Source organism: Sciurus carolinensis, chromosome 4, assembly GCF_902686445.1.
Source record: "Sciurus carolinensis chromosome 4, mSciCar1.2, whole genome shotgun sequence".
Classification (NCBI taxonomy): Eukaryota; Metazoa; Chordata; class Mammalia; order Rodentia; family Sciuridae; genus Sciurus; species Sciurus carolinensis.
The window spans coordinates 122002678-122018246 of NC_062216.1; the positions used below are offsets into that span (position 1 = coordinate 122002678).

General features: G+C 30.9%; 1 protein-coding gene across 5 annotated transcripts in view; it reads left to right on the forward strand.

The window, feature by feature from the left end:
* The window catches only part of Usp15 (ubiquitin specific peptidase 15), a 108847-nt gene that overhangs the window by 45556 nt on the left and 47722 nt on the right, over positions 1-15569 (forward strand). For all 5 annotated transcript variants that reach the window (XR_007108277.1, XM_047549060.1, XM_047549061.1 and 2 more), the window contains one exon: positions 12418-12504. Coding sequence is in view for 4 of the 5 variants with exons in the window: in XM_047549060.1 (XP_047405016.1) it covers positions 12418-12504 (87 nt within the window). In the remaining variant the exon portion in view is untranslated. The remainder of the gene's footprint in view (positions 1-12417; positions 12505-15569) is intronic.

The window sequence follows — 15569 nt, forward strand, 5'->3', positions numbered from 1 at the left end:
CAAATCTTAGAAACCAGTGAGGGAACTAAGAAAGACAAATACTTAAAGAGGGAAAGGTGGGACAACAATGACCCAGAGCTAGTAAAGCACATTTATAAGTTTTATCATCAGAAGGTTATTTGTGGGAAAGTTTCTGCAAAGCAGACAAACTTGAAGCTTGCAGCACTTGTGAGACATGTGGTTATCTTAGTAAGCTCAGAATTCTCTATCTCTGGCAGCTGGTGTCTGAGTTCAGGGTCAAGATTAATATAATTCCATGCCTTTGCACAAAACTTTCTCAGTCAGTGCATCACCATAGCAACTGGTCAGTCTTGTCCTGCACCTTTGCACAGAAAGTTTCCAGCTCAAGTGCAGCCACAGCTACAAGGCAGTCAGAGACCATGATCCAAGTCACTGCTCTCCACAGTAAATATCGATAATGAAAGTACAATACTAGGCATGCATGGAAGTAGAATTCAGAGTCCTAGTCTACACTGAAACTGCTGGTTTAATAAAGATCCCAAATATTGAAGCATGAAAAGTTAAGTTTCCATTCACTGTGAAATGTAAGGAATACTGTACAGTAGTATGCCTCATATTGCCAAATGATAATTTACCAGAATATGAAAAAGTTTTTGAAGATATTTGCACTTGTGTATGGAAAAATTCTCAGAAAATTAAGAATAAAAGGGGATTTTCCTAATTTGATAAAACCTGTATGCTCAGTCTGAAGCAAGTATTAAACTTCATTGTAAAATTTTTAACAGAATCCAAATAAGACTGTAAGATGAGAGATAGAATCCGTTATTTACATATAATTCAGTCATCATAAGAAATGCAAAACCATCAAGAGACTACTGGGACTGAGAAAATTCAACAAGACTACCTAATATAATCAGTAGACTTTTTCTATACCCAGAGTTCTGTAATCTTTTTTTATACAGGATAAGAAAAATATTTTCCGTTTTTTGGCCCACATGGTCTCTGTCATAATTCTGGTGATTTACTGTGAAAGCAGTCATAGATATGTCAATAAATAAGGATGACTCTCATCCAGTAAAACTTTATTTATAAGCAGGCAAAAGGCTTGGATTTGGTTCAAGGGCCATAGATTTCTGACCTCTTCTGTATATCCATAGTAAATCATATAGGAAATAATATAATAAAAATGATCCTAATTAAGAATGCATAAAACCTTCATGGAAAAAATTTTAACTGTTAGGACACAAAAGATTTATCATATACTGTATGACTTAGCCTAGTAATACATGTTAGTGTGTATCCTATTCAAAATTCTATTCAGACTTTTCTTAAATTGATGAACTGATTTTTACATTAGCATAGACCAATACCGGTCCAAGATTAGCTTAGTCAGTTTTGTCAGAGGAAAGAAGGAGCATTAGATCCACCAGATACTGAGAATTGCTACAAAACTATAATAACCAAAATATCATGACACTGTGGCAGGGAGGCAAATAGACTAAATAAAACTAGTAAGCTCACAAAGATTTATGTATATATGAGAATGTGATATGTGATAGTGTATATCCTGGCAATGAGTGTATTTAAAGCAAATGGATACTTAGATTTTATTAGAACTAGATATTTGGAGAAAGGGGCTACCTAGAAAAATCAAAGACTCAAATAAAAAAATTAATTTTAAAGCTAATAGGAGAAATTTTGGAGACTATCTACATGATAAGAATCGCAGAGTATAATGTGAAAAATGGATTTTATGATATCAAAATTAAGACTTTCTTTTGAAAAAACCAAATGCAAAATTAAAATGTCAACTTTGGAACATCCAAAACTTACATGAAAATAATACCTGTAGCATATAAAGATGTTACAATAACAGAAATGAAATTGCCTTTAAAATAGACAAAATATAGGAATAGAGAGTTTAAAAGTAGACAACTGCTGAGGGTAGATGGGGAGGTAGACAAACTCAGTAGTAATCAGAAAAAAATAAATAATAAGATACAACTTTACATCCATCAGAATGACAAAAATTTAAAAGGTTGCTGATGCAAAGTGTTGGGTGGTGTATGGAAATCTTAGGTACCAATGATGGAAGTGTAAAACAATTATTACCAGATTCTCTATAAATCAGTCAGTATTGAATTAAATTAGGAGCACCGTAATCCTTCTGGCCCAGTACTCAAAGAAATTTTGATGCAGGTCCTTAAGGATTTGTAGCTGTAGTGTTGGTAGTAATGGAAAGTTGAAGTCAACCTTGCTAAATATCCGTCACCACTTTAAGGTGGTGGTTAACAGTGGTAAGATCTTTAAAACATACAGTTCAGAGAAAAAAAAATCAGAATGAGATTTACTGTTTAGTACCCTTTTTATACATTTAAAACAATATAATATGTTAAATAAAAACATTACTTGAGAACATAGAAAAAGCACTTTAACGGAGGAGGAAAAAATGAAAAAGTGTCACTTGCTTTTATTTATATTTCTATAATTGAAACAAGGATACAGATTTTTTTTCTAGACAAATGTCAGCTTTAAAAAAAAAGTGAAATACTTGTGTATTCATTGAAATCATATTATACATTTAAGTTACTTAACACCAGCAGAGAGAATATAATTTTCAATTTTCAAGAAGCAACTTCAAGATTAAGACTTGGTGTGAAAATGCTAGTTCTGATAAACATCAGTAATGTTCAGTATTCATACTACAGAGCACATAACCAGTTCCTACCTAGAGTGTCAAAAGGCAAGGAAAAATAGAGTTCTGTTATGGTGATAAAAAGAATAATCACCTAGAGAGTTTAATTAAAACAGTTTGTTATTCAGTGGATCTGGTTGTGGTTCATTTCTAACAAACTCATAGGTGATGGTAGTGCTGATGCCTCAGAACCACACTTAGAGAAATTCTCTAAAGTAATGTTTCTTGTGTGTGCTATGCAGTTTCCACCCAAATCAGCAGAATATGTCTGTGGTATGACCAGGCATTTGCATTTTAGGTACTTCTTATGAATAAGAAAAAATTTTTAAAGTTACTGCAGAAGGCATATATTAAAGCATTTTAGTATTTTACTTGTCTGACTTTCCTAATGCCACTGAAAATAGAGGAATGTCAATGAAAATAGAAGAATGAATTGAAACCATGTGTGCTTATCAAAGCATTAATTTGTGGGTTGGTGGTGTTACTTGAAGAAGAAATATTAAATATTCAGAGATGTTAAGGGGAAAATAATTTTTTTTTAAAATGTAGTTCTATAGTTATTGATGTGTGTGTATTTAATTAGCATATAAAACAACTCATTGTCTACATTAGAAATCTAAGAACCACTCAGAAGTTTTCTGGATTTGAATTTTTCATCTTTATGCTATATATTAAGGATACTCAGTGCTTATTAGTTTTTTCAGAACTTGTAATTCTAGTTTCTAAGTATCTGATTTCTTACAACCTCTCAAAAGCATGGCCTCTTCTAATAATATCTTAGAACTGTTTTCCTCCCTTTTTTTTGTTGTTGTTAAATTTGACCATTTATTTTCCAAGGATATTTTCCTAACATTGAATGGATAGTTCAGTTATTCTGTTGGAGATGTATGGCTAATTAGATCTTGAATGTCTAAAAAATGATTTTAAAGTAGAAAAACTGTAGAAGCCTGGAGGGGGTTCCTAAAGAGAGTAGAAACCTACATAATTAGGTTAACTCTTACTTTACCAGAAAAATTAAGATTGGCAACTTATTTCTTAGCTGTGGTTTCTAGCTGAGGTATAACTTGTTAATTTTGACTATCTTATGGTCAAAATTTTGACTATTTTCTGTTGTTCTTCAAGGTATAATTATTTCAAAGAATGTTTTTGAAATTATTGATAATATAAAAAGAAAAAATCTAAATTTTTGTTTTTCTGAAAGATAAAAATTCCCTTTTGTGAGGGTAGTATTGGAATTTAATTCATTAATTTTCATTAACTACTCAAGAAATAATGAAAAAAAAAATTGGATGTAAAGGAGTTAGAGTCATTGTCAAAGACTGTTTTCAGGGACCACAAAGCATTCAGAGAATTTACCATCAACCAGACAAAGGAGTGGCTGAAAAAAATCAAATGAAAAACTCTGCTGATAATTATACATCGTCTCTCTGCCATTTGTGCAGTTCTGATTAATAAAATTCCAAATTGATGACTGAAACTCTCTAGTATAAACTTAATCTAATGCCATAATAGTATTTTTATAGCATTCAGTCCCTGAGAAATCTTCTTGAGAAAAGAGAAAGCACTTTGTGAATAAAACTATTGCATACTGCCTTTTTGTTGTGACATAAAATAGGCATCTAGGTAACTCTGCAATATTGTTTCTGCTTTTCTATACCATCTATATCAGACACTTCATTAGACTATTTTGAGGAGTAATTAAGCCCAGTTCACATATAACTGCAAGACTAAATTGATTCAAAAATAGTGCATAGACCCATTTGGTTAAAAATTATTGAAATACATATTGGGAAATTTACCATAAAAAGTTTTGATTTCATTTTAACAATAAATTGTACTGAGGCTTTCACATTTTATCTTGTTATTGTTCTCATTAAGAAACAGTCATGGAATGACTTTTTCTGAGACTTTTAAAAAGTGAGATAGTGGAACCGCCAAACAAAAGTATTAGGATATGATTAAAAGATAGGGAACTAAAGTTGGGAGAGAAATGAGAACTCAGGTATGCAGTCATATTCATAGATTGGGAAATAAAAGTATTTGTGAATTATCTCTTCAGAAATGTAGAAAACAGTACGCAAAATTTAAAGGATATTACAAAGTATTGATACTAGAGGTTCAAAAGGAATAATTGTGAAGGTTCAGAAAGTTTGTTTCCATGGTCAGCAAAGCTAAAAGAAGAGATGGGAAAAGAGAACAGAGGGTTAATGAACTTGACAGGCAGAGACCATTGTTTAAACTAGCATGTACTATTCAGGCAGCATGATGGAAATAGGAAACAGATGACAGGGAAAAGATGCTAGTCAGAAAATGGAGCAACTGGTATACAAGTACTCCTCATGAAGTACACTTACTGAAGGTGGGACTCTTTTGGAGAGGAAGGATTTCCCAGAGAGGGAGAGAAACTACTTTATAAACATTTGTTATTTAAGTATTCTTTCTAGGTATTTGTCACTTAAAGACAAAAAATATCATGGTAATATTAAAATGAAATTCCTATATACTACTATTAACCAATGAATTGCTTTTTTTTGTTACTTTATTTTAGTTATCTAAATTCCAAATACTGTTTAGAAATACTTGTGCATGCTCAGAAACACATCACCCCATAATTTTGCACTGAGAGGTTACTTGTTTTATATTTATTAAGCTTTTAAATGTTTATGTAAATTTTCCTTTGCATAACTAAACATGTATATGACTAAACAGATCTTTTCTACATTCCTAACTTCTATCTACTTTTTGTTCCACTTTTTGTTGTGGAACAATAAAGTGCAACCTATTACTTGGTCTATTTTATCAGACAAACCAGTGGTCAGTCATGATTAACAAATGTTAGAGTCAATACTTAAAAGCAGTATCTAAATTTAGTTGAAGTTAGAAAATTTAGGCAGTGAAATACATGTGTAAATGAATGCAGTTTAAGTGTAGAGTACTCGGTAGATGCTTGACATTTATAGATACCACAAATACTTACAGGTGAAACATACCTTATCTGAAATACTTGGGACCAAAAGTGTTTCAGATTTCAGGTGTTTTCAGATTTTTGGAATATTGGAATAGACTCTACCAGTCGAACATTTCTAATCCAGAAATCTGAAAAAGATCCAACATCTGAAACTTTCTGAGTATCAGGTGCTCAAAAAGTTTCAGATTTTGCAACATTTCAAATCTTAGATTTTCAAATTGGGGATTCCAGCCCTGTATTGGTTACTTTCTTTTCTAGTTAGTTCCAAACAGGATTGGAGGAATTTATAAAACTTATAGTAACACATAAAAGACAAGGTTAACTGTATAAATAGGTCAGAAATGAGGGCAAATGGAAAATAATTGTACTCACATTATAAGATGAAATCAAAGATGAGAAGTTAGCTGGTAGAAGTATTAAGGGCCCTTTATAGTTATTAAAATTTATATGCAAGTGTATGGGCTTTTTGGATCTCGATTCAAAGTAACCAATGAAAGAAAAAAAATGATGCACTTTAGATAGCTGGAAAAGAAAATGAACACACATATATTCGATTGGGACTGATAATGGTATGTGGTGATTAAAACAAAATAGATTCCTCTCTGCTAGGGATGCATGCTATAGTATTTATAGGTGAGATTATAAGTATTTGGAACTTTAGTCTATAAATATGGGAGAGATGGGAGGAAAGGGCATAGGGAATTACAGATAAAACAGGAATGGCAAATGGTCATTGTTGAAGAAGACTTGCTGAAAATTGTGTACAGAAGGGTTTGTGTGTGTTTCAGAATTTCTCTAAGTTAAAAATAAGAATACATTGCAAATTTGATGCTGAGAATAATGACTGAAAAAAATGACTGCAATTTCATCTTTTGAAGTGGAATGTTACATATTATAAACACTTTCTGCAAAATTAAGCAGTCAAAATAAGAAACAAAAATAAAGCTGTGAGAAGCAATGTATTATAAATTTCCTTAAACTCTTGTGTATCTTTGAGTATCTAATCCCCTGCCTGTCTTGCAGGACAGCAAACACTTCTTGAACTGAACTAATCTGTCTCACATATCAAAAGTGTATTTTTCAAGAGATTTAAAATTTTTTTCTGTAAGAACTTGTCGTAGGGTGGTTGTTAGAAACAGAGAGTTTAAAGTTGGTCTTGCTTTTGCTGATAATTTTTGTTTTGTCTAACATTATGGTTAGATTTTATCATTGTTTTGTTTTACAATGTTAGGTTTGAAATAAATATAGAAATCTTTTTAATAACTATTTTGCTATGTTAGCTTTCAGACTTTTCTACATTTTGGTTGCTCAATATTATGGCATTCAGTTTCCATGTATGTTAAATATTCAGGTCACTGACCAAGAAAAGTATGTTTCTCTTGAAGTAAGAAACTCAACTTAGCCTTGAATTACATGCTTTTAGTTGAAACATTGTGCATAGAGGAATTCAGATACTATAAACATTCAGTTGTTAGGGGTAGGGTTTAATTTTCTCTGAACCACTTAAGCTAAATTGATGTCTTGCCTTTCTCTTTGCTATTTAAGAAATTAATCCCTGCCTTATATTACACCTAGCCCAAACTGGCCAAGATTAGCTCAACACTAGGTAAATGGCTTGGTATCCAGTAAGTATATCATATTTCAAGCATTTCTTTTCTCCTCTATATAGAGCCACTAGAAAATGAAAAATATAATTTCTAAATTATATCATGGAAAGAAAGTTACAGGGTTCTGGTTATCATCTGTAGACTTATTGGTCAGCCCTCAAACAACCTGACATTAACTCCACAAATTTTAACTAGATTGGGCTGCATATAATCTAGGTGCAAAGTTGGAATCAAAATAGAAAACAGATCTGTAATCATTTGTCAATAATTTTTTAACAGCATTTTAAAATTGTCATACTTCAGCTTCACCTGTGGACTACATCTATCCTTATGTCTCTGATCTACTTGCTATTTAAGGATAGTCTAATTATAGTTTTTATGTCATTTTGTCCTAGACTTTGCTTTTCTTTCATTAACTCCCCTTTCCTACACATATAAAATGCCTACCATGCTGTTTTGTTTCTTTTCTAATATCATCTTCCCCCTTGACCTCTGAACATAAACAAATCTCTCCCACATTGAAATACAAAACAGTAACTTGCTCCAAATACCACTTTTTTAGTATCCAACTTTTTTCAAAAGACTTTACTTAATGTTCATTACCACCACTCATGATTTAACACTTATTTGTTGTTTTCATCCAATTTGACTTTACTACCTCTTTTGATTGCTGTCTCCCAAAGTTCCCTGAATTTGAATCCATACTACAATCTTCTCAAGAATTATTCTCATCTCTCTGACCAATCCTCTAACTCTCTTCCTCTTTAGTGTCGCCACATTTGATTTTGCAGATGGTGTACACCTCTTGCATTACATGTGTAGAGTACAACTCCCTGTCGTGGTCCAGTACACAACTTCACGGACTATAAAGAGCAGCTCTACTCAGACCTTAAATGCATTTATAATATACAAATTTGTCTGAAGATCTTTTTGTACCATAGTAGGTGCTAAAAGGTTATAGGTTCTATGTTAATCCTCCCCCACAACTCAGACTAACACAAATATGCCATTCTGTATTCTAGCCTTTAACTTTTTAATTCCCAGTTTTCTCTAAACGTCACGTAGTACGTAGTACTTACCACATCAGAGTGAACAAAAACTTTTTATTTTCCTCTACCTCAACAGTATTCATTTCCTGTATTCCTTGTTTAACTACCATCTCAGAACCATACTAAGTTCCTCTTTCCACCTCACTTCTCTCATGTAGTTAGCGATTCTTGCAGTTTCTACCTTCTAAACCTGAAATTTTTAAATGTTTGGCCTCTTTACATGCTTAAAAATTATTGATGAATCAAAGAACTTCTGTTTAGGTGGGTTTTATCAATATTTATCATACTAGAAATTAAAATTAAATTTTAAGATATTTATAAGTAACAATTCTGAGCCATTATATTTTGACATAACTTATGAAAGATAACTGTTTTCTTATTAAAAATACCGAGAAAAAGAGCATTGTCTTACATTTCTGCAAATTTATTTACTATCTAGATGAATAGAAAACTAAATTCTCAAGTGTTTCTGCATTTAATTTATTTGGCACACTGGATGAAGTACATGAAGGAAATTTAACTTCATATTGACAAATAGTCGAAAAAGGGAGTAGTATTTTCAGATAGTTTGTACCTCATCTCCTGTATAACTAATTAGGACAAATTAAAAAACAAAACAAGACAAAAAACTTGACCAGAGGTGGTATAAGTCTTAAAGGTCAATTACAGTGCAGATCAGAAACTACATCAATGATTCTTTTGTACTTTTCCATTAAAATCATTCATTTGTGATTTTATGCATTTGGCCATTTGAAAAATATTGATTCACTCAATTAGGCAGATCTTCCAAATATTGATACATTCCATTATATAATTTTTTATAAATCTTTTTTTTTTTCAGTACTAGGGATTGAACCCAGAGTACTTAAACACTGAACCTCATCCCCAGCCCTTTTTATTTTTTATTTTGACACAGAGTCTCACAAAGTGGCTAACGGTTAAGTTGCTGAGGCTGACCTTGAATTTGTGTTCCTCCTGCCTCAGCCTCTGGAGCTGCTGGGAATTCGGGCATAATCCACAATGCCCAGCTGTAATTCATATTTTTAGAAAATTTTGAGAAAAGTCTGGGAACCAACAATCACATGGTGGCAGAACTTTTCAGAAATTCTGATTTTTGCTTGAAAACTCAGATTTTGTCATTGGCAGTACTTTATTTTCCTTAAAATAATAGGTTCCCTTCTTTTATTTTTCAGAAAATGTGTGCTATCTAGCCAAGTCTCAGTAGCCACAGGCAATTGTGTCGTGTTGTTGTTTGGATTTTGATTTTGTTCTTGAAGTACTGAGGATTGAACATAGGGCCTTGCACATTCCCAGCCCACCTCCCCTTTTTCTTTCTTTTCTTCCTTCCTTCCTTTTTTTTTTTTTTTTTTTTTTTTTTTTGAGAAAAGGTCTTGCTGTTTCCCAGGCTGACCTGAAACTTGCAGTCCCTGCTTCAGCCTCCAGTGTTCTTTTATGTAAGAGTGAGGAATGGTTCTGTGAAAAGAATGACTAGTTCCACTTGCAGTTCAAATAAGTTCACAAATTTTTCCTCATGATGGCCACAGTACTTTCATATGTAGCAGATGTGCTGCTTCAGACAGACTTCTCTGTCATACAGTATTAAAAAGTAACATAATTGAGCCAAAATTTAGTAAAAATCAGTAATTTTTATTTTTCAACATGATGCTCATCAGTGAAATGGTTTCGTACTCTGGAGAAGTGAAGAATACAGTAACACTGCCACTGCTTTTATTGATGCTAATGTGCCATCAATTTTATCTGCCATTACTTTTGCATTATCAGCACAAATACCCACCCATTAAAAACTGTCAGATAATAATTAAATAACACATTGGTTTTATAATGAAAATAATTTTAACACAGACACCATGAAAGTGTCTTGGAGACTCCCAAGGTCCAGGTACTATACTTTGAGAATGCTTCCAAAACATCAAAGACACTTGCCAGTTGCCCTACCATTTTCTTAACTTCGACCCTTTTAAATGTTCCCCTTTGATCTTTCAGCCTTCACTCTTTTTTTGAAGAAAAGAGTGAAGGCTGAAAGATCAAAGAGTTATCTTTTCTAAAATATAAATCTGATTTTGTTGATAACCTATTAAAATCTTTCAACAAGTCCTAGCACAATTGGATCAAATCCAAATTTCTTCACAGAACGTAAGTGGCCCTTTAGCATTATACCTACTTTACTAACTTCTGTTCCTGCCACTACATATTTCCTACTCTTACAGCCAAGCTGGATTTACTGATACTTTCTTAAACACATCATAGTTTCTATACTCTCACATTTTCAAATGCTTTTCTTTCTACCTGGAATGTTTCTAGTTCTTACTGTTCCTTTCACTGCACATCGTGTTATACCTACAGAATCTTGTATTAAATTTTGTTAGCATTTATAATGTTTTATAGTTATTTTACTTATGTGTCATTTTTCCCTATTAGATGGCTGTTTTGGCATGGGAACTATCTCTTCGTATTCCTAGTTTGAATGAATCCCATAAAAACTGTTATCAAAATATAACTTACCTTCCCTTCTCTTTTTCTTCTAATACAATCCACAGGTAGAGTTATTAATGAATAGTAAAAAAACAAAACAAAACAAAAAACCTCAGATGGACAGAAAAAAGTAAATAAATATATATCTATCTGCTCATCAGCCATTTTTATTAGATGAAGTAATATATTTTTTTCCATAATTTTTACTAAAAGATGGAAGGGAACATTTTTATTTATGTATGTGTTCCTGAAAAATTATAATGAATCACATTTTGAAAAATTGACATCCTTAATTCATAACTCTAATCATGGTAGGGATTCTTCATAGTTAAAAACTCCTAATATAGAGGCAAAGATATTTCTCTATTAATATTTGAAAATACAGTATATTCTGACATTACATTTTAAACATATTCTCTACATTATTTTCTATTAAAGCTTGGTTGATTGTATTTTTGTTTTAACTTGGTACAGTAAGATAACATTTTGCTAAAGGTATTTCTGTCAGAAAGGTGCCTAAAGAGAAGTTTCATTTAAGTAATCCTTTAACACACAGCCTTCACAAAAAGAACCTTCTTCAAAAGGAAGGAAATTTTTGATAAGACTGTATAATATATAAAACTTCAAAAGTTGAATTTTTCTTATATTTAAGACATACTATTACTACCATTTATTATGTGTAGTACATTTATACATACGTGTATTTTTTTCCTGAATCCAAATTACCTGAAAGTAGGTTTTTGTAGATTAAACTTTTCTGCCCATTGACCATTTCGTAGTTCATTAGTAAGTACGTGAATAGAGGAAATAAAATAATGTTTAGAAACGAATCTGTTTGGGCCTCACTAATGTAGAATTTGCAACGACTGAGTTACTGGATTAAAACCTAATGTTTTAGATCCTCTGGACTAGAGGTTGCCTGGTGAATTAAAATTGTGTACAAAATTTCAAGGGAAATTGAATCTTTCAGAGATCTTTAAGTAACTTAATCATCTCTATATAGTAGGTTTATTGATTACAGATCATGACTTTAAAGTGTACTTATTAGTTAAAAACCATAAGTGATTATTTCTCAAAAAAAGATTATGAATTAGTGAGGTGTGTATTATGTAGTCCAATTTATGTCTTTTCTGTTTTTCCAGAGGTAATTTTGGCCAAATGTTACTTCTTATGTTTGTTTGAAATTCTCTTAGATGCTTATGTTCCCCTTGCCTTAAATTTTTAAGAATTGATAACATTATCTGTTCTCTGTCAGTGTTGTATATAATTAGAAAGCCAGTAGTACCTAAGAAACAAAGTGGAATCTTTTCATTCCATTAATTTATGGAAAATGATTATAAATGTTATTGTTACCCTTAACTCAGAAATGGGTATGTACAGTTAGTAGATTTATAGGAATAATAACAAATTGTATATTTAGTTTGAAAATTTTATTTGAAAATAGCTCCCTTTTTATTATATATTAAAAGGGCAAATACAGTGCAAGTTGAAAACCAAAGGATATATAGTGATTTTGCTCATAAGTCTGTTTTCCAGCATTCATTTACTACAAACATTGTCATCTGTTAGTTCTTTTCTTTATTTCATAATTAATTTCAGAATTCTTCATTTTTTATCTAATTTAACATTTTCATATTTTTAAAGGTCCCCAGGTGCATCCAATTTTTCAACTTTACCAAAGATCTCTCCTTCATCTCTATCAAATAATTATAACAACATCAACAACAGAAAGTAAGCACTGAATCTTAAAAACTCTTTGTTTAATTGATCGCCCTATTATGGTTGCAAAAAAAATCTCTTGTATCTAAAATTTAGGATAAAAGCTTAATGCATTAAAACTGGTTTTCTTTTAAATTATTGGTCAGTTCTTCCATGAGTAATTTCCTAAGAAAGAAAGCACATTTATAAACTACTTTTTGATTTAATATGAATACCATAATAGTTACCTGAAATAAAGCATTTTTAGAATTTTATATTCTAAATATTAATTATTGAAATATATAGAAATTTGTTATAACTCATTTTTGTAGGACAAATATAAACTTCAGATGTCATTTTGGAACTAGATGTGTAATCACCTATAATAAACTTTTTAAAGTGTTTATCAGTGCTTCTCAGCTGGAAAGCACGCACAAATTTTTATGTTTATAAAAAAGACAATTACTTTTTCTTAAAGAAGTTTAGAAAAACAATTCCCTTCCCCTACAATAAGTACAATGTAAAATCTTGGAATTTATAGAAATTATGTAAAAGTAGGTACTGTGTTGATGATATAATAAAAAAGGTTGAAAGTCACTTAGGCTTTAAATATAACACCTGATTATGGATGTGTTACCTTGAAAATTACCTCATCATTGTAGTTAGGTCAGTCAATTTACTGAAAGAACTTTGATCCAGAGATGATTTTTTCTCCTTTTATTTCATGGATCTGTGTGTGCATTGTGGTTTATGTATTAACTGTTTAGGTAGATAAATATTTACACCATTTGTTCAGTTCATAAATGGCATCTGATAATTTCAGTCAAAATTCAAAAATACTAAAGTAGCTTGTGAAATAATCTTTCAAATAATACCAGTAATTAAATTTGTAAGTTTAATTTCCCCTTAAGATTAATATCTTTGGGGGGGGGCTTGGTTTCTGGATTGATAACAATAACTCAAATAATTCTTAAAAGAAAAACTAATGACAAAGGATTAATTCTACATGTCACAACATATTTTAATGATATAAAAATTTAAACAACTTAGTACTGACCAAAAATACACATAGAGATTGACTGAGTCAGATAATCCAGAAGCAAACCTTCATACATAAAAGAAGTTAATGTGATCAGAAAACATTCTGGACTAACGGAGAATGGGTCAGATTATCCAAGAAATTTCATTGAGAAATTGGATGACTGGTGGCAATTTGTCTTTAGAACTTTAAATACTGTATAATTACCAGGCATATAAAAAGGGAAATAAATGGAAAAGATACTAGTTATAAGTGATTTTTTTTTAAAGAATAGCTATGAAGCTTATAACAGAGAGAAAAATGGACAAATCATATAATTGGGTAATAAAAATAAAGGAATTAAATATAAGATAAACATTTTAATGTTCAAATTTATCACCAGTTAGAGTTTTGAAAATTAAAACCATAAAAATCTTTGTTTACTTTCTCCTACCTCAATCACATTGGGAAACTTAAACAATCATAGTCATTCTGAGAAGATTCTCTTTCATGGGTGGAATATTAGTACAGCTTTTCTAGAAAATAGTTTGCTACTGTGAATCAAACAAATTTAAAACATTCACACCCTTATATCAGTAATTCATAAAGATATGTGTACGTTATGTATTAACATTATACTACAATATTGAAACACCATGAATAGCCAAAGTACAATACTTTCTCTTCTATTTAAAACTATATATCCACAGACAAAAGAGTGAAAAGAAATATTATCCTGTAATTCAATTTGCATTTTATGTAATATCTTTTAATTAATCAAAAGTAATTCTTACAGGAGATAAAATTTTGAATTCATACCAATTGTAAATCACTTCCACATTTGCTATAACAGAATTCATTTACAGGTATAACAATGTATTTATGGTCATTCTTTGGAGAGATTTTCACATTGTTTGTATATTGTGAATAGACTATTTTGATTGGAATCTCGTGTGTTTTCATCTCATTTCCTCCCCGTCATCATAAAAATGATAGATCTCAAAACCTCTGACTGCAGAAATCTTAGACCAGGTTTAATGATTTTATTTCTGTAACTGGATTTTATTTTTAACTAACTACATTCATCTGATTTAGACAGTAAAACAATCCTTTTATGTTAGGGAATTTTAATAGTAAATACCTACTGAGGAATCCACATGCTGTAGTCATTTTGAACTTAAAAGTAAATTTTATCTATGTATTACTTTTCTTAGGAACAGAACTTAAGCATTCATAAATGGAAGGAAATTTTGTTGTTTTTAACCTTTAAAACCCTGAACAAAACAATTATTTTACATAAAGTCTACTTCTGTTTTCATTCTACTTGTGGAAATAAGTAGCAGTTTAAAACTTCAAATGGAAATAGCACAATTTCTTTAAAAGTATGTTAAATAGATAATGAGTGACCTTTTTGTTAAGTACATTCTTGAAACTTCATGTGGAAATATTCTGTAAGTATAAATTATATACCAAAATCAGTGTAGTATACAAGCTGATGTGAGATGTATTTACAAATCCAAGACTTGAAGCATCCTGTACTGATACATTTTTGAGATATAATAGTTTCATTTCCAAAAGTAAGAATATTATAAAGGTAATACCATATGCTTGGAATTATTTAAGGTTAAAAGTTTTTACTAAAAGTAATACTGTGAAGAGTCCATTGCTAGAGTATAGTTTGTTTACTCTGTGTAATTTTATCTGTGTGTCCATAGTTGTTCATATAATTTTATAAGCATTTTTAATGTTTGTCAAATTCTTTCTCTTGGTAATAGTTTCATTACCTGCATATTTCTCTCCTGCTGTATTTGTGTTGATGTTTTACTAATACTGCCTTAAAATATTTTTAATGTATTTATTATCTGGACTTTGGCATTCCACGAGAGCATATTTGTTTTTCTGAATTCATTTATATCTCTCTTATTTGAAATGGAAATGATTCCCTATATGAGTTTATTGCACAAACCGGAACTGTGGATTTTGGAGACCACAAGAGGTAGCTGTATGACTTTTTTTTGGTAGTAATAAATGAACAGAATGCCTTTATTTATTTTTATGTGGTGTTAAGGATCAAACCCAG